This window comes from Rhopalosiphum maidis, chromosome 1, assembly GCF_003676215.2.
Source record: "Rhopalosiphum maidis isolate BTI-1 chromosome 1, ASM367621v3, whole genome shotgun sequence".
NCBI lineage: Eukaryota > Metazoa > Arthropoda > Insecta > Hemiptera > Aphididae > Rhopalosiphum > Rhopalosiphum maidis.
In genome coordinates, this window is record NC_040877.1 from 19,499,432 (window position 1) to 19,520,694 (window position 21,263).

At 27.5% G+C, this 21,263-nt stretch overlaps 1 protein-coding gene across 2 annotated transcripts in view; it reads right to left on the reverse strand.

The window, feature by feature from the left end:
* The window catches only part of LOC113555584 (metabotropic glutamate receptor 2), a 168,209-nt gene that overhangs the window by 97,575 nt on the left and 49,371 nt on the right, over window positions 1–21,263 (reverse strand). For both annotated transcript variants that reach the window (XR_003405405.1, XM_026960030.1), the window contains exon 3: window positions 9,514–9,829. Coding sequence is in view for 1 of the 2 variants with exons in the window: in XM_026960030.1 (XP_026815831.1) it covers window positions 9,514–9,829 (316 nt within the window). In the remaining variant the exon portion in view is untranslated. The remainder of the gene's footprint in view (window positions 1–9,513; window positions 9,830–21,263) is intronic.

Genomic DNA, 21,263 nt, shown 5'->3' on the forward strand with positions numbered 1-21,263 from the left:
GCATTAGGGTGTTGTCGGGGTATGCGATTCTTGGTGTGTTTGGTGTGTCTATATCGTTGAGTTTATATTATTATATTATTATTGTCTCAACACGCAGCTGTTGGCGAATTTTCGTAGACAATAATTGTTTAACGAAAGTTATTGCCGGTGTGATTTTCTAAGTGCACGAATTAATTAAATGTCAAATCATTATATACGATCGACACCGTGGTCGGCAATGGCGCTCGTGCATATGCCAGATTATAGACGAGCTGGCAGGCCACGACGGCCGGATCCGGACACACACATTTCCCGGACGGTCTGCTGCGGATGCGGAATTCAAAACACCGTCGTCATAGTGTGTACTTATTTCTATATACAAATTATAACGGAATCGCGCAAGCGCATATTATAGACGGATCGTCCTCGCTATACGCCCTGAGGGATGACGGCGGTATAGAGCCGACGGGTGTGCGAGCGTAATACACAAATGTGATGGCGGTTCCTGGTGGCAGGACGGTCGCTGGATATGAGTTCCGTAGAGAGACGTGACGAGAAAAAAGAAAATTAGGGTCGTGTCTCGTATACCCCGCACTACAATATACACCCGCTGGTGAATGTCTTATACTATATATTTTCAGGTCCCGCGGTGACGTGGTGGAAGATAAACGAGTCCGCGGCATCGTTTAAAACCTTGTTAAGTTCTGTCGATGTCAATGCGTTTTATCGGACCGGTGCAGGCCCACCACACAACGCCAACCGCCGGTTTATCACACCTTCTCCCCGCCGGTCACAGCCGCCGCCATTAACCCTTCGCCGCCAGCCATCGGCGGCCAAATGACCCGCGAAACGTCGATGTGCAAAATTAATGAACACCCTTTCTCTGTCATTCACTCTTCACTCTCTCTTTCTCTCTCTCTCTCTCTCTCTCTCTCTCTCTCTCTCTCTCTGACTCTCACACATGCACTCACACAACACACGCACACTCTCGGTCTTCTAACCAATTTATTTCTAAATTGTTCCTCCGACGGACCTTTACGCACACTTTCCCAAACATTGCTTACTATATTATAAACACCCTTTATACACCCACTCCTTACCGGTTGGCGGTACGCAAAACTATACAGACGACGAACCCGAAAATATATTATTGAAAATAACTACATTGACTCATTAGTAGTCGTATTTCATACGACACGCCATGTCACTGGTTACCAAAACTCGTGGCACAAACGAGTTATAGTTGAACGGTCGACTCTTGAAAAAAAATACCAAAACGAAAGAGCAAAAAACTAAATAACCATTTTTTTTTTCATCATCGATTGCAGAAGTGTTGACCAATCTACTGTCTGACGAGAATGTGACACGCAGGGCTACAATGCGAACTACCAAAAAACCAATTACACTGTCTCCATCGATCTTTGGTTCTCGAGACGACTTATATTTTTTAACACATTAATATTAGCTGGTGATTGATAGCTACTGCAATTTTGCTGGGTTGTTTTTATTCTAAATCGAATAACAATTTATTTGTTTGAATATAATATTAACTTATATAATATTATACCATGATATGACATCCCAGGATGTGCCATATTTTTTGAGTGATGGTGTTTATAACCTTAAGGGTTTATTGAATCCACCGTACTTGAAACAAAATAGGAAACGGCATCCATGGAATATATCACTTTCACTCGTATACAAATAATAATAAGCGTTAAAGAAAATTATTCAATTTAAAGTGTATACAGCTTTTTTTATTATTTTCATGGTTATTTGTTATTCAGAATAATATAGATACCCCTCAATTTTAGCATGAACTTCCTACACATGAAACGAGAATATTAGAATCAATATATGCGTAGACGACATAGTTTCTATTTTAGATTTCATAATATTATTATTACGATTTATATATATTAATCAAGAAGTTATTAATTGATATAATATTCATAACTTGAAACAATTTATATATTTAGGAATCAAAACTGACAGCTCACGTGGAAGAATAATTATTTTTCTATTGTGTAGAGGTTAACTATACATGCCATGATTATTATATCTGTTCAATTCAATGCAGTTTTAAATACAATTTTAAATAATCTAATGTAGTATTGTCAGCGGATGGCTTCTCCTATCAAGTCTTCTTCAAAAACCTTCTTGTTAATCATTTAAACTTATTATACAAAATATGTTTAAGATTATTTAATTTTAAATAAAAGGCAAAAAAAATAATAAACAGTGTTGATATAATAAATATGACTATAATAAACAAACAAAAAGTTTCTAATAGTAACTCTGAAAAATTAAAAATAAATATATCTTTCTAAGATTTTTTACCATATTGTATTAAACTTTTTAAGAAAAAAAAATATTCTTTAAAGTGAATATTCATTTTATATACCTATATATTATTAAATAAAAATATATAATCCAGAAAGTTGTTAAAATGAGTGTCAACTTTAGAGTCTGACGAAAAATTTCATATCTATTTTGAATAACATCAAGAAAACTAAAAGTAGTTTTAAGCATTAAATTTCGTCAAAATATGTATTAGTGCCTGTAAAAAAAATAGCATATTTATTTCAGTGACATTTAAACAAACTGTAAAAATTAATTAAAATACATATTATAATAAGTAAAATTATAAGGAAGACATTACTAAACTAATCTAGTATTTAAACTCGCATCTTGTCAATATAATTACATATTGCACATTTCTTAAGTCTATCCAACAACACTTGCTATACATAGATTTAATATAAACTTGATTGTTATTATTTTTGTATAATAAGTCAATACCATAATATTCTTCTCTACACTTTAATAAAAAAGATCATATACCGAGTCCCTTTAATGACTAATAGATTTTATACTGCTCACAGTTGTTTAGTCTTGCCTTAAGGTGGATTTCAAACCATTTATTCTGTGAACGAATTTCGCCAAAAATTCAGATCCAACAAACGTATACAGCTTTCCTTTATTTTTCGTTAACGTGTGTTCACTTTTATATACTTGAACAGCCGAACGAAATGCTTATTATTTTTCACTCTTTTGAGCGTTCTACAATGAGCTGTAAGATAAAACGTATATCACTTTTAGAGTACCCTATGCCACCGCAAGGCTAATTTAGTACTTTACGACCAAATTTAATTTATTGCAGTGTATAGTAAGTCAAATAATTGAATTATGTTTGTAGAATGCATAGTAAGCTGTTAACACTTTTTCATTCTAAAAATAAATTTACTGCAGTGCTAAAAGTAATAATCAATTCCCAAGTCATGAAATTGTAAAAGAAAGGCCGCAAGTCTAAGTAAATATTATCAAAACATTGATTTACATTTTCTTATAAGGTATGTATAACCCATAAAAATGTTAAGCATTAAATTATTTAATTATTCAAATACGTGTGAAATAACGGATATAGTTGTCTCGACCCCTAGACATCAATAATAATCAATAAATTAATAATATTTAAGTTATAATAACATAAAATAATCATTTTTCTTATTTATTTGCGTGATTAATATTGTTATTTTAGAACTGTCATAACAGTCTGTGTGCTAATCAAGGGCGATTTTAATTAAATTAAAAATAATACATTAAAAATGTTGACTTAAGAAGATTAAATGGAAATATTTATTCAATTTGTCTACAACAATAAACAAACAACAAGACAATACACAATTTTCTAGCCACATAAAAGATTATGTCAACGTTAGATTGATATGCGTTATAATCAAAAACACAGCAAGACAGTTTAAAAGTAAACTATAGGAAACTATATAAAAAAAAACAGATTAAAAAAAATATCATAGTATTCCAAAATATTTAATGACCCGTTATACTAAAGAATTAAAAAAAAAACCAGTATAATAATATTAGTTAAAATATAAAAGTTATGATAAATCATTTTTTTTTTCAAAAAATCATCTCACAGCGAAACTCAGTTAGTGTATATATAATATCATTTTTTTTTTTATATTTTAATAAAGGTTAGGCCGAAATATTCTAGAAAACATTGAAAGTAATTAAAAATTATCACTTAAAATATTATTAAATATTATTTATTTAAATTAGTTTTATTTACTGATACGAAACTCTTTATGTTCTTATTGTATTGAATAAATAGTTCTACAAAAAAAAAAAACATACAAGTAAAAATGTTAACTTCCTTGATCCGCTCGGAAACAAAAAGTTAAAGTTCCTCCTAGAAAATGTAAACATTATAGACTACAGAGAGATTTTTAGTTTTTAATTTTTTTTTCCAGAAAGATTTATGCATTGGATGATTCATAAAAAGTAAACACTCGTTTCAAAATATATTTCTTTATTTTCTACTTTTTTATTTTTAAAATTATAAATGCACACAATTTTATATTTACCTAATTATTTTTTCTCTAATAAATTTTGTTAACCAATATAAACATTTAATTATTTTTTTTTTAAATCCTTTGAATTCTTTATAGTGAATCAGAATAATTCTTTGAATACATTAAAGTATAAATGTTGAATAATTTTTAATCATCATTGATAAATGTTTAAAGTTTAAAAAAGAAAATTAGAATTTAAGAGGTAATCTATCACGTCTTTGATACATAAGTCTACTTGTTTAAGTATTAAAAGCCTTCTATAATTTAAAAGAATAACTATTTCTTCTATATTGTATAGAAATAATTTAAAATCATTTTATATGAACAAAAATATAGGTTTTCATTTAAAATATTGAATAGAATAGCAATATTCATTCTCACTAACAATTATTAGGGAAAAATTATAAATTAAATAATTTAAGTAATAAGTTTAAAATTAAATAAATATATGTATAAATAATATATATATACATTATATTATGATTTCTTGAATACAAATGTCAAAAAAATATAATATTAAGTAAAGTTTATATTTTGATAATAAAACAATTACCTTATAGTTTATGATATTTTAATAAGTATGGTATTAATTTTTGCAGACTCGTCAGTAATCAATCAAAACTTAAAATTATATACTCTATGAAAACATTTTCGAAAAAAATTGAAAAAGTAGGTAACTGTGCTGCTGTTTAGATTGAGGAGATTTTAAATATACTTTGAATCAAATGTTGTTTTTATAAAAAAAAAAAAAGCCAGGGTTTTATTCTATTCTATATTTGTATAGTAGATTTTAAATATATCTCATCATTGAGAAAGTCATTGTAATGGATGTATGAATTTGAATTCAATAATAAATTAATCATTACATATGAAGAATTATGATTCTGAGCAAACGTGGTATAGTAATATTAATTTTGCTTTTAGCGATATGGTAGATTGAATTAAGTTTTACAAAACCATTACATTTTTCACATTATTAATAATTATTATAATAGTATATATTTATTATTGTATCATATACTATTGTTATAAACAATTTTAAGCGTTTTTAACATAATGCTGAATCATTTTTAATGATATTTGTAGGTACTTGTTGCCCGTTTATTTAACGGCACTTGACAGAATAATAAAATATCTCTCCATACAGCACTATTATTTAGGGCATTTTCTTATATTAGTTTTTTTTTTATATCCCATACAATTCTAAATATAAACCTAGAGTGTTAATGTAAATTATGGTCTATAAAATATTTTAGTTATTTATTTATTTTCTTAACATAGTAAAATGTTATTACGATTTTCTAATCATAATATTATGTCAGTGTTAAAATGTTTTTTTTTCAGTTTAATAATACGTTTTACGGTTTACCGTGAAATTTAGTTTTAAAGTTTTAAGTAATATTTATCTGTAACTTTTATTTGGCATTTTTTCAGGTAATATACTTTTTCAATCACCGAAATATCACTATACAAGAAATGTTATTTTCACGGCTTTTTACTTCTGATATTATCTTTGATTTTAAACCACTGAATTTCGTTTTCATTATTATTTAAACTTGTCACAGAACTTAATGAATCACAAAAATGTATGTATAATTGTCAAGTTATTTGCCATTTATTTTATTTTATTTTTTATATCAAAATACATTGTCTACATTTCGGCTGTGTATATTCCTGCAACAATTTGTAGATGTATTAATAATTTCTTGCAGTAACTGTTACCACAGTACTTTTTTGTAATTTTTGATTTGTCACTATAGTAAATGTGTTTATAACTAGGAAGTTTTTCGATCATTTCATAAAATAATTATTTATATAATTAATCATTATAGTATTGCGATAGGGCAATAGCCTTGTTCTCCACTAATTTATTTAAGTTTGATTTTTGAAGTTGGTAAAAATTAAAACTATACTCTACTGTTTCGATAAGACGTGTTGTTAGAATAATACATCAATCAAATTTTTAAATTTAGTTTGACATTTTTTAGAAAAATATTAAAAAGCAATATTATCTATGAATTTTATTTTTATTTATATGTTTAATTTTTATAATAAATCGTATTGTTATTTTTATATTTACTGTTTGTGTGTTTCTGTTTTGGTTGTCTATAAATAGGGTTATTTCCTTTACACATTTTGCCTTTGATTTAAAAATGTATACTAAAATTGCTATTTATTTAATAATATATTTATTTTTTTAATTATCGGTTTGAAAACCGTCGGTTTTCATTATTAGTTCAATTATAGTACTTTTAACTGTGATTTTCTTTGTGCTCCTATTATTGTTGTTTTATTCTAAATACTTTTGGGGTTTTCAGTTTTATTTATTATTGTAGACGTGTATTAGAATAACTGTGTAATATAATAAAATATAGTGAGAATACATTTTTGTTTTATATAAAATATTCTGCTTTTGCTCATTCATTTTAAGGATTATTAGATCGTTTAATTGTCTAGTTTTCTTGAATTTATTGAGTACTTAATTTTTTTTCCTTTATCGTGGTTTTACGTTTTTCGTTCCACCCATAGTTAAGACCATTTTTTTACTGAAACAATTGCATTTTTAATTACTTATATAGTCCAGTTCTATGAAAATATTAAATTCTTCTTCTAATTAATTCCTTTTTATTATTTGATAATTTTACCTTTTTCCTCTGTGTACATATTACCTTATAATTTATTATAACTATTAATGGGTAATCTACAAAAATAAATGGTTATGATAATTGTTTGAATATTATAATTATCCTAATTGGCCTATAAAAAATCGTTGTTAGTTTGTGTTTGGGTTTTCTCTATATTTATTTTGTGTTTTAAAATCCATGATTTAGGTATTATAAATATTATAGTCAATTCATGTGATAATGAAAACGGTAACTTTTATCTGGGAGCCGTGGTTAACTCTGTTTCCACTATAAATCATCCAACAACGCGCGTGAAAAGTTTGTTTTTAACAAACGTCCAATTTTTAATACACTCAATGTTGACCGATTGTTCAATTTCACTTCTATTGATAACAAAATGTTTCTTTAAACCCCAATCGTGCCTGGGATACATTATTATGAGAACTCAATTTTCACTGTGGCAGTTGACGATTATTCGTCTCTGGACACTAAGCACGAGTGTCTTAATAGTACGTTAGATACTAGGTACTGTCAACGATTGGAGTTTTCAAATAACACTATGATAGATCCAAACGTATTATATTCTATGGCTAGAGGTTAGATTAAGTATATCATACTTCCGAAAAAAAAAACGTTTCACATTAAATCGTTGAAGCATAGATATGATTATAAACTTGTCAATCAAATCATTGAAAATGAATTAGTAATACCTAATACATTCATTTTGTATTAAAACTCTTGAGAATTATTATTTAAATCTAATAATAAATAATAATCAAAAAATAAATACATTTCTTAAGGTAAAATTAAAAACATTTATTTTTATTTTTTATAAATGAGTTGATTTTAACAAGCTCATTGAATCTATCAAGCCAATGAAGTCAATGAAATATTTTAAATATATTATGTAATCAGTGAACAAATTATTACTATAGTAACATGCAAAAGTGTGTGTGCGCTGAAACATAATGAACGAATAATACGTTTTGAAAATTGTTGAAAAATCTGTGCACAGTATGTAATATACTATACACGGAAGTATGGTAAATAGTAATGTACTAGTCGAATCCTGTCGGCACGTTCGAATTTCCAATATTCTATCGGCAGCTGTTACTGATGCTGGGAAAGCAATTTTCTAAACACCTGTATTTGGAAAATACGGTCGGGCGCCTGATAAGCGGTAGCAGTACATTATAATATAAGATATATGTTTTACTTATACAATATATACGCAAATTATTGTCACCATAGACAACGAGATCGTATGAAATGAATATATTACAAGGGTGGACAATGTGTGTATACCTATCTTTTCATAACATCAGAATCATTCTCGTTCAAATAGGAACGGCGCTGGAGATCATAAATTTCTATTCAAATGATACGTCGAGAGATTTCAAATAAATCACGAGATGATAATATTTCGCATTAAACTCGTCCTGTAGTCATTTTTGCTTTGTGTTTTCATTTTATTTTTTCGTGTTTTTATTATAATATCTTTTTTTTTTAGTGCGCAAATCAACGCTCGGTACTTTTATAAACAAGAGGGTCACTTGCGAGGTTTTTTTTTAGCACAATTTCCAAAGCCAAATGTTGTACAAATATTATCAACCGTCCTATAACATCTTTTGTCCTAAATCTTAATGTAACGAAAGTGAATACGTTTCTCGCAAAATCTACAGTTTTCACAGAAAATCTCTCACCCATCTACATTGTCACATTAAGAAATCAACACAGAATTTATATTATTATTAAACTTAACGTCATTTTTCGTTTGTTGGCGTCATATAATTCCACTCTCACAATGTGACATTCATTTAATCCTTTTTAAGGTCCTTCATGATAGATCTACTACCTCCGGTTAATCTTAATAGCACGGCTTATGGTGTATTTAATAACTATTTTGCTCTAAAGTTTGAACTCTAGAACTCCGTCGAACCCCATCACATTATAATCCGCATAAAATACAATCGAAAATCTATTTCTATTGTGTTCATTAGTAATTAATACCGTTATTTATTATATAATATTAATCTCAATAAATACATTCCCGTTTAAGTGAAACAACTTAATTTTCATAGTTTTACTTACATGTAGAAAATTAAAATGTATAAATGTACGATAAGCTGAGTTTAATATTGAATAAATATAATATCGCCCTCATTCTCTATCACACAAAAGTTTTCTAAAATATTATCTTAAAATATAATTAATACCTACCACCAACTAATTAAAAACAACTACTTCCTAAAGGAATTATTCAGGTAAATACTTGGATTACTAAGTTGCCTAAGACTTACATGTTCATAATAAAATACAAGAATTCAAAGTTATATCTAGAAATCAAAACAATTAATTTGTCAAACCTTGGACTATAGACATAATTATTGAAGTATGGAACTGCTTTAAAAAATATTTTGAAATGTAAATATACATTTATATACAAATGTACACAATAATATGTATAATTATAAACATAAAATGGTATTCTTTTAGAATGAAACTTATACATATAAAAAATAGTAAAAAGCTCTTACCCTTAGCCTTAGGCTTGCCGAGAAGCTTAATCACGATATCATCATAAGCTTTTTCTTCTGCCACGCCCGAATCTTTTACTAGTTTTTCCTTTGCCGCAATACAGATATTGTACTTGGGCATCAACTTCTCTAATTCTTCAAAAGCTTTAATGCCATAACTGGACTCTTCGTAAATAATTGATATGTAACTCCAGCCAAGTCTCCGGACAATTTCTACCATAACCTTCACTTGGTAAAGATCTGAAGGTATAGTTCGTGTGAAGTATTCAAAACGTTGTTTATTACTTAGTTCAGGACTAGTTGACCAAAACGAGACCTAAAAAAAAATGCAATTAAACTATAATATGAGAACATAAAAAATTGACGGGTAATGTATTGACATTTAATTAATTATTAATTTGAAATGATATTTAAAAAATAAATATCAAATCCAAATTTTCTCACAGGTAGTTTCTTCTAAAATTTTAAATTTTCGAAAACGCATAATTGCAATTTTTATTCATTATTATTTGAAGTATAAAATTTAAAGAAATTTAATATTTCAAATACAGATAATGATGTTAGTTATTTTATTATAATTCAAACAACGAAGACCTAAAACTTTTTTCTATAGTATATGTTATTATTTATTATACACAAAAAAATGTTTAAAATAGGTTTATAGATTAATTTTTAGTTACGAACTGATTCATCCTGCATCAACTGGAATTTTTTTTTATAGTTGAGAGGATAATGATCAATGGTATACATTGTTAACAAAATGTTATTTTTATTAAATTATAATTAATAATGACAATAATGTGCTTTCTAGTTGCTAATGTGGAGCCAATTAGTTATTAATAAATACAGTCACGATATAATATACGTTATTGTCCCTGGAGCCACGTAAAGACGACGTTCGTTTCTTAATACCCCGACTTAAGCCCATTTCGTAATTTTTCAACTTAGATGTACAAATAATACAATTTTAGGCCACGAAGAACACAGACTATTCTTCGGTATACGACTTATATATTAATACAAGCTAGTAATATTCTATGAAATAATATTATTATAATTATTATATGATATTCTCTACCCCGGCTCATTTTGCTCATCAACCCCCTGGGATGTCAAGGCGGGGGTCGACAAACCTGAACTCTCTCTTAAAGGCATCGTTCACGCAACCTATGGGTCACCCTCTTTACGTATTGAAATTGAATATATATTATTTATAATATTTAAAAATAAAATATGTGGAAGACAAAATATACAAAACTATTTTATGTAAAAGAGAGTTGGGATTGTTTTTGGTAAAAAATAATTTAACTTCTGACTACCATATTATACTAATAGAAAAATGTATTACTAATAACAATATTATATTTAATCGAATGCCTTTACAATTATAAGATGTCAAAACGCATCTACTCAAAATAATTTTTCATTGTATGCAAAGATTTATTATTGAATTAAATTCTAACACATTCATTACAGCGCCCTTCTCAATAACAAGGTACACTCTAAGGGTATTATACAGCAAAATGGATTTTCTGTTTTTATTTTTAAAATTTAATAGTTAACTATAGGTATATTTATATAATTTATTTGAAAACAAAAAATTTAGATAACTATCGGTGTTATTTAGAATGAAGTATTATATAAGTGTTATAACGTTATGTAGGTATTTAAAATTGTTATAACATAATTTGTAATACATTTATGAAGTATATAAATAATTTAAACTAATCAACTAAAATAAATGACGAATGCATAAAAAAAAATTCTCAGTAAAGATAACTGATTGAAAATTAAATATTTTGAACTGTGAAAATAAGTAACATAAGTGATAACACATTTAATATATAGGTATATAGTTATTATAAGCTTGACATTATACAAACATTAATATATACATTTTTAAGTTTATTAATACAAATAATTAAATTGAATAAACGCTTATATTAATAATTTTAATATACTAAGTAAGCTCTAAGTGATATCGAATTCTCTTCTTTTTTTTTATTTAACATACATTTTTATCAATATAAGTATATCTATTTTACGTTCGGGAATATGTAACTTTGTTTACTTGTGAGATCAAATTTAATATTTTAATTTATTATTATAATATATGATGGTTTAGGGGATATATTATTTAAATTATTTTATGATTTCTTAATCCTAAATCAGTATTCCAGTACAGTCGTAGTTTCGTTTAAAGTGTGTATATGTTTAATTTAGACACATTTATAATTGCATTTTCAAGAAAATGTATTTATGTATAAAGACAAATTTAGAAAATTAATGAATTATATAATTACATATGATAATATAAAGCTCATAGCAGAATAAATAGCATCTTATGAATTATATTTAAACTTGCTTTAATATAAAATTGAGTGTAATGTATATTTTGTTAGAAACGCCAATAACTGTAGCAGTTGAGGCGTATAAATAAATAAATAAAAAATAAAATAAAATACAGGTTAAATGTGCAATTTATTTATTTATTTATTTTTTTTTTTTTTTTATTTTAATGTGCAATTATTAATTCTGGTAAACTAATAGTTGTATATAAACAATAATGTAGAATATAACTATTTTTAGTACTATTATAAAACACGCATAAATAAAACGGTATTCTATATATCATACACAATTGTATAATCTACTTGCAATAAAAATCAAGTTAATTGTACGTTCATATGTAATAGTAAAATAATTATTACTTATTAGATTTCAGTATATTATATTAGGTATATCATTTTAATATATGATGTATCAAAACTATAAATGGTAATTATTTATAAATGTATATAGGTATAGCTAAAATATATTAGGTATATTATATATAAATGTTTAAAATGAATGTATCAAGCTATAATATGTAATTTAATCATACGCAGACATTTTAATGCATATTATTGCGCATAAAAAGCTGTAATAGTTATTTAAATATGTTTTAAGTAGATTTAAATATCACATACTTTTAACCTATTTTTTAGAATAATATCAATAATTATAGTACTCAGTACAGTGTAAAAACGTTACATACAATTTTTGAACAGAAAAAATAAATCATCTTACATTATAAATTTTACGTTGTATCTTATACACTTGAAAATTTATCCTTGTACCCTTGTATAACTATTATTTTTCTTAAATCTTCAACTATGAATAGATGCATAATAATATTGTAATAATATAATATATACGAGTGAGACAACCAAGAATAAATTATGAAAAAAATAGATGACAAAGAAAAATAATTTTTAAAAGTCATTGTTATATATAATATAAACAATGTTATCTATTGTTTATATCTTTCGTAATAATAATTTTATAAAATCTCAGGCTATTATTGTACAATTTTTTTTCTTGAAACACAAAGCAAAGTTTAGTTGTTCAGAATAATTGTACAACTTTCAGATAGTAGAATATAATATAAGTACTGTTGGTTCTTTTTCATTGGCGATTACTCATTATCAAATGATGATCGTTTCTACAATTCTTTTGACGTGTACACGTGTATTTTATTATAAATAAATAACCGTTGCCATCCCATCAATATGGATATTCGCACTTGATTAGGCTGTAAGTTCTAGTGTGTTGACGATTTGTTTTCTTGTGCACGGACGTTTCGAACGCGCTCTGAATAATAACTTACGTGGTATAATAAATTATTTATTATACAATTAAATATATGTAAATATAAACATATATTTTTATTCGGCACACGAGCACACATGGTTATATCCGTACCATTCATTCTGACAGTTACGGAATTTCGGAATAATAAACTATAAGATTTTTTTTTCCTGAACAATAAATAATAATAATAAAAATAATCGTTTACGAAAGAATATTTTGTGTCATGCGGTAACGTTCAAATAACGCGAAGTGCTCGGTTACATCATATTGTGTGGTTTTGTGTTTTATTATTATATTCCCATTTTTCCCCTCGGTAAGACTCAAAAAGCAAAAACTAAAATAAAACCATCAAACGGACACACATTTATATGTATGTGTAATGTGTATATGTATTTATTTATTTTTAGAGAAAGAGAATAGCGCGGCTTTTATGGTATACGATAAAAAAGAATCTCATTGTGACGGTGATGACATCTTCTAAACACACCGAAGTGCAAATGCGCGAATACGGTTCGTTGTCACTGTCAATTCGGTACGAAGACTAACACGGGCAGCTTAATAATTTAGGCACTGTCGTGTGTGCAAACGTCTTAGACCTCCCCGTCGGTAATAAAAAGTCCGTGGACTGTGGAGGGTCAATCGGATAGCCGTAACTGTCTTTTCTTCTCGTACACACGCAATATATATACTATCCCTTCGCAGTATGTTATTTACACAAATACGCCCGTAACTATTTGAGCTCACGTCACGCATGCGCAATAGGCTTAAGACGGTTGAAATTGAACTTCGCGCACGACAATAATAATTAGCACTTCTTACAGGCTACAGCAGCTGTGCCCGAAATCGGAATCGGACTACCTTTTGTTGAATTTTATCGTAGTCCTGAAATCGAAACCTGTATCGATATCTATCTAGTGACCCAGTGGTGTAGATTATTTTTTTATAAATTTGAATTCATCTAAATATTTTCGATCGATTCAGCGAGATGTGTTTTAAATGTTATTAATTATTCACCAACAACGCCTACTATTCTATACAAGTACAGTGCTACGTCCTCTGATATTTCACATAAAATATAAAATTTAATGTAACTTCGACGTGGGCTTATGACTCTTCATATCACAAATAAATCATAACAATGAAATATACAACAATGTATGTTGATGGAGTTAGATCTGGTATAAGACCAGCCCTCATCAATATACGTCGTAGAACCGTTTTAGGTACTCATTAATAAACGTCATAGAATCGATTAGGTCGGTCAATAGCAATAGAAATTGCAGCCATATTATTTTGTATATTATTACAAAATAATAAGCCTACTCGGGGCGATTCGATTCATTACAATAGGTGTAATCAACGATGCAATAATATTAACTAGATCAAACGACTGAATTCCATATAATATATTATTGTTTGTGCGTGAGACGGTACAACATCCGATTCTACAAATCACGAGAACGCGATGGATGGAATTTATAGTATCTATTCACGATCATCATCCTCATTCTTCATACATAGTCACTAATATATTATAATGATTAAGAGATTATTTTTTTTATTTCAAAATATAATTTATGATTGATTTTAATATTTTAGTGTTATTATTTAAAATATGGAAAATTACGATCTATATAAGATACACTGTGCGTACAATGAGTACATGCAATGCTTAAAGTAATCAAGAGACGCTCCAGTAATTTTATTATTTAAAAACAAATATTACACAATTATTTAAAAGCACAGTATTACAATAATAACTTTTTATAAGATATGAAGTGGTTGTAGTGATGGCTTTATATTTCACGTTTTATCGATTTAAATGATCACTTTATTCACACTTTAAAATCTAATTTTATATGTTTATAGTTCAGATCTATAAAACATCAATATTTCACCTAATTTCAAGGACTGAAAAAACAAATTTGCAACGCCCGTCCCCGTATAATCCCATGTTAGAGGTAGATATATGTACAATATATGATTAGTTCCATGCGTGCAAAAACGTCATCGACGATGATAAACTTTTTCCGTTATGGTGCGAGTTTTCTGCCTGTCCGCGGGGAAATCCCTTCGTATACATTCATAATACATGTATAAATGTAATGCAAAAAATGCGATTGATGGATCAAATTCGAACTTCTCGCTTTGAACCGTCACACCATGACACTTTGCTTTTACCGCCGCCACATCACATAAATTCAATACTCAAATCCTACGTATTCCAAATATAGATACTTATATACTTATATATTATCATCAATGTAATTTCATAACTATTTTAACTGCCGATCCGTATTTGTTTATTTTTTAGATGTTCTCATTAATTTAGATAGTTTAGATAAATTTAACAAGTGCGAACACTTCAATTAAAAACACTTAGGGGAATAGGTTTGATTGTCGTGAAATGTCGCACAGGAAGAGTGAATGATCTGTTTTCGTCGTTAGCAGAACATATCGTAACTCGGACGTTTTTCGAGAATTGCTTATAGAGTGAGTCTAAAATAAACTGGTGCGATCTGGCGGAGTTTTTAAATGAATAGCATTGGGTCATAAAGAACGGTTGATTTTACCCGGAAGGAGATCAGATAGGAAAGATAAGTAATTCTCCGGCCTTTTATCCGATGAGCTGGATAAAGAACAAGCTCGGTAATTCGTTTTCCGGAAGCTACGGCCGTGATGCGAAAAAGGGATGTTGAAGATACGTGACGCGAGAATTTCCTGTACGAACCCTATCAAGCATATATACCGGGTGGGCAACAAACCAATACAACATAATCCTGCAAGGAGGACGGAAAAGTACATTATAATTATACAAATAACATTTCCAGAGCATGACGTGGGCGCAAAATGTATTGTAGGTCGTCTTTGTCAACCCGTGGTTAGAACGGCATGACGGTAGGGTAGATTAAAAATGCATTTACGGTCTCACAGCATATACGATCTGGACAAGTCAACCGCGAAAGGCCGTGACCGCAACTCGCAAACACACGCGCACGAGCTAACAGCTCGAAACCCTCCATGTACAATATATATACCTGTATATACATTATATAATAATATGCACCTTATATTATACTGCACGCGTGACGAACGGCATACCGACATTATACCGGTGGAATTAAACTCGACACATCAAACGAGATTTATGTCGACCAGCGATAATAATAGCAGTAGGACGGCGGGAGAAAAGAAAACGTGCAAGACCTGACATTCAACCAGAATTTTTCTAATGATCCAAATAATTAATATTACTGAATACCAAATTTTGAGTTTTTAAGGATCAGGAACAAGTGCATTTTTTCGTTTTTAATATTTAATTGATGTAATCTTTGATATTATTGACAATAATTGAATATAATGCGATCTTTATAATGTACGAAATTAGTCTATAGTACCTAGTAATAAATAAAATACTAATTATAATACTTATTTTATACTCAATATAAATAAATAAATAAATTATAAACTATCAAAAAAAAAAAAAGTTCGTTTTTTCTATGTTTGAATTTATCATTTTTAATTAAAATTTAATACACCCATGATTGCAGCGACCCACCATTCAATGTGAGGTATTCACACTAGAAATCTACTACAATATTATGCATGAAAAAAATTCTGGGTATTATTTTTTTCATTATTTTATTATAAAATAATAATATTTAAACGTTATAATATGATATATAATAGTGTGGAATACAAGCTCGTAAGATTTTTCGTGTCCATTACAGTATACAGACTTAATTAAAAAAGGCAAGAACCAGTTAACCTCTGTCGAAATGAAAAAAAACTCAAACGTTTGATCACATGCTATTATTATTTAATAAGACTTGTACACAATTTGGTGCATAAAAATCATCAAGAAACTCTTGCTGTCAAAGCAGTATAATATTAATAGGTTCATTAGCCTAATTTTTTTCACGATATTATTATATTTTAATTAGTGCCAATAAAAATTGACGATGCACTGCAGTCGGTGGGCGAAATTAAAAATTCCTATACACGTTGAAGAGTGGTGTGGCTCAACCCTCGCTGTGAATGCCCCACCCCGTCCGTTAAGACCATCCGAAAATGTTGTATGGTGGATACGCGATTAGTCGAATTACGAATATTCAAATTACTAGTTATCTTTGAGAGGTTAAATGTGTATATACAGAGAGATTCGCCAATCAGGCGTATTCCCTTTTTTTCTTCAATAATGTATTTATTCAAAATTTAATTTTTGGAATTATTTAAAATATATACTCAAAGACCATACTTCCAAATTCTTGAAATTTTTTGTATAACTAAACAAACCCGTTTTTTCAAATTATAACTAAATTATTTTTCTGATAGTATTTAAAAATTAAAATTCGAACAAGTAAATAGTTGTTGAGTTATTTAATTTTATGTACTAAAGATAATAGTTCCATGATAACGGGTTTGTATTTAAGAGATATGTGCTAGGATGATCTTAAAATTATAACAACTACTTTTTTTCCAATGACCCAAGTGTAGAAATAAACACTTAATATAATATTACAGTTAATTTTTATTTTTGTAAAACCATTATTAAGCTCTATTATAATTCTCCTTAGTATTTTATTCTGTGTATTTTAATAATTTAATAAATAAAAACTTCCCATTAAAATGTTGAATCAAATAAATCAACAATTTTCAACTAAATAATTACAGTAAGAAGGGGAAGGGGTTCCCGTTAAAAAACAAAAGTTAGTATCACCTTTTTGAGTAGTACAAAAATTCTGAAGACTTTGAAATATCGTGTTTAAATATATTTAAAAATGTCAAAATAAATTAATTACTTAAATGTAACAAACAGAAGAGAACACGCTTAGTAAATCACTCTGTATACTCCTCAACCAAATCGGACAGCGGCATCGTGACCGGTGTCAAAGGCTTTATCGGCCGCCATGGCGTCGTCATAAATATAAATTAGCAACAGCCGTCAACGACGACGTTCTGCATGATGGAAGCAAAGACCTCCGCCACACCTAACAATAAAAAAGGATGTTGATTTTCATTTTGCTAGTTATCTATTCAAATGTCTTAATGTGGTCTTAAGTTTTACTCACACATTAAATTGTCGTAATCAAATATTATATCATTATGAAAATCACATACGATTTGTTTTGATCGAATATATTTTTTATTTAGCTCGATATATCTACTACTATATTCAACGTTTGATAATATGTTATACATCTTTCAAAATTATAATAAATTAATTTTTACTTAAATTTCTATTGAGAGCAGTGTTGAATGTATTGGGTTTATAATTCCTCTTTTAAGCAATACTTTTTCGAACGATATAAAACTTAAAATTTAATCTGCGAGAACATAGTACCTACCTCTGTGTATCGAATATCGATCAAACATTTGATGTAAGAATTATTTTTAAATCGTTTTTGGTATTTTTTTTTTTATTATTATTTATTTAATAGTATTCTGTAACATATCTAAACTTAAACTAAATAACTGCGATACATGGTTAAGAAATTCAAGTGTGGTTTTAACTGAACTAAGTATGAATGACTTTTCGAATGCGATGATTTATCATTGTTTTCAAACTTTTAATAATATTACACTAGGTACTGTTCTAGTATTTTGGAACGATACGAGTGAAGCTAACCTTCCTTGTTCTTATTCCGTTTTGTTTTGCTGTTAAAGTTTAAGTTGTATACAAAATATGCCTTGTGGTTTCAAAGTTACAACATACACATTTGAAATTAAATAATTGTAATCAAACCGAGCCTAATTATATAACAAGAAAAATTGATGATAAATAAATATTATATTCGTGTTTTTTGAGTGATATCTATGTAACTATCATTTTCAAACTTTACGTAAAACTCTTATAAATATTGAAAAAAATGTTATTCAGTACTATAAAAAATAATATAGAAAAAATAATTTGATTCATTTATTTAAGAAAATAACATTATATAACATATTTTTATTCACATGCTATTAAATTAAATCAATCTAATATTGTAATATATTTCACTTGTTAACATTTGTAACTTAAATAATAAATTAATATAATTATTTTTCTTCTACATCTACAGTATATGATTATTAAAATATAACTATCAAACACAAACTTTACTCTATACATCACAAAATCGTGTCGATCGGTTCCTAGTTTCATCTTTTCACATAAATCAATTAAATTTATCCATGAATATTTTTATTATTTTATTTTTGAAACAGAACCAACAAAACAAAGTTAAGATTTTCTTATCCACGAAAACTTCAGAGAATAAAACTAATAAAATTCGATTATCCATAACATTATTACAAAAAAATTGATTGATTTCTATCATATATACTATATACTAACTAATAAAACGCAACATGTGTTATAACAAATAACTATTATTACGGTCATAATTTTAAACAGATAACTTATTTTTATGTATTGTAAAATTGTGCTATTACTGTTTCCAGATGATTAAATATACACCGTGAAGATAATTTAATAGTTCGGGTTATATTATGCGTAGCTGGAGCAGAAATATGAAGCCAAAAAATTATTTTGTGAGTAATAAATAATATATAATAAAATATATACTCCTATGGTATAATTTAAATAATTAAATAATACAATGCAAAAACTTTTAACAAAAAAAAATATTATTACAGTATGTATAATAGTGTCTCTTTTACCCTTTAGAAATGTATTTAAAATGAAAACAATAACAATTTTACTAAATCAAAATTAATTTTAACAAAACATTTTAAGTGCGTATCGATGTTGATTCCAATTACAAATAAATTATATTTACGGTTACCCAAACTATCAAAAACGAATTAAAATGTAATATTATATACTGAAGAAATTTAAATTAAAAACTAGTAATAAATAAACCGATTTAAAGTATGAAATCACAATCATTTTTTATAACATTATAAAAATACTTACATTATACATAGGTAACTGGGTAAGTATAATGCAATAGATATTAGATATTATAGTTATCATTATTCGGTACAAAAGTCTTGTTGAAAATACTAATTATATTAAAATCAATATTTAATTATTGTAAAATGTAAAATATTTTGTTCACTGAAATAAAAATCAGCACGTAAATTAACTTATATCGTTCGGAAATAAATTCCATAAATAAATAAATCACTAGACCACCCTTATAATAAATTATCCACAGAAAATACTTGTGCATAGATATTTCAATATTTTTCATTATTACGTTATTTAATATCTTATGGTACAAAAAAAAAAAAAACTTGAAAATCTTATTGCATCTATCGTTTGTGGGCATGATAATAGGCATTTGCGATGACTTTATTATTCTTGTTCTGAGTACACCGCCAACTATACGTATTTTCAAGTAGAAAAAATAAAGGGGTGGTATTTTTTTATATTATTTTTTAGTTAGAATATGATATTATTTACGCGCAAAGAATACGGTTATGATATATAAATATTTATATATATATATATATATAAAATCAAAATATACCCTAAGGGGAAAAACAGTAGAAATGTAGTGGAAGAAAAATAGAAGATTACATTATATTTGTATGAAGACACACTATATACGCACATGCGTGCACGTTTTTGACGTCTGGATTGCTATTGTACGAGAATTTCAATTTTATAAAATTCTGAAAAGAACGATGGCGATAAAAATACTACTACATTTCGTTTAAAAAAAATTTAAATATAAACTATCTATTTTCGTATTTCAGATTTTAAGCAAAATCACAAAACTTTTTGTTCTAGATCCATGAATGCTATTTATCAGTAAATACTTTTTTTGAGTATTAAAGCTCAAAAAGTTTCACGTACCACATCACTAAATTGGAAACTATAAAATATTATAATGATGGTTCTTTTAAAGAACGTTTTTTTAAACCCCTTGGTAATATCCTAGAGTGTTGTGAAAAATATCAAAATAACGATGAAAATAAATATCCAAAAAAAAATGTTGTGTTAATTAACGCATGATGAATATTATTAGTACTTATTGTTACTGTTTTATTTTACAGCAGCAAATGTATTTATCAAATTTAAATTCAACAATAATTTGTTGTATACAAGAAACAATTATGAATGAAATTGTTTTATTAGTCTATATTACTAAGTACTAAGTATA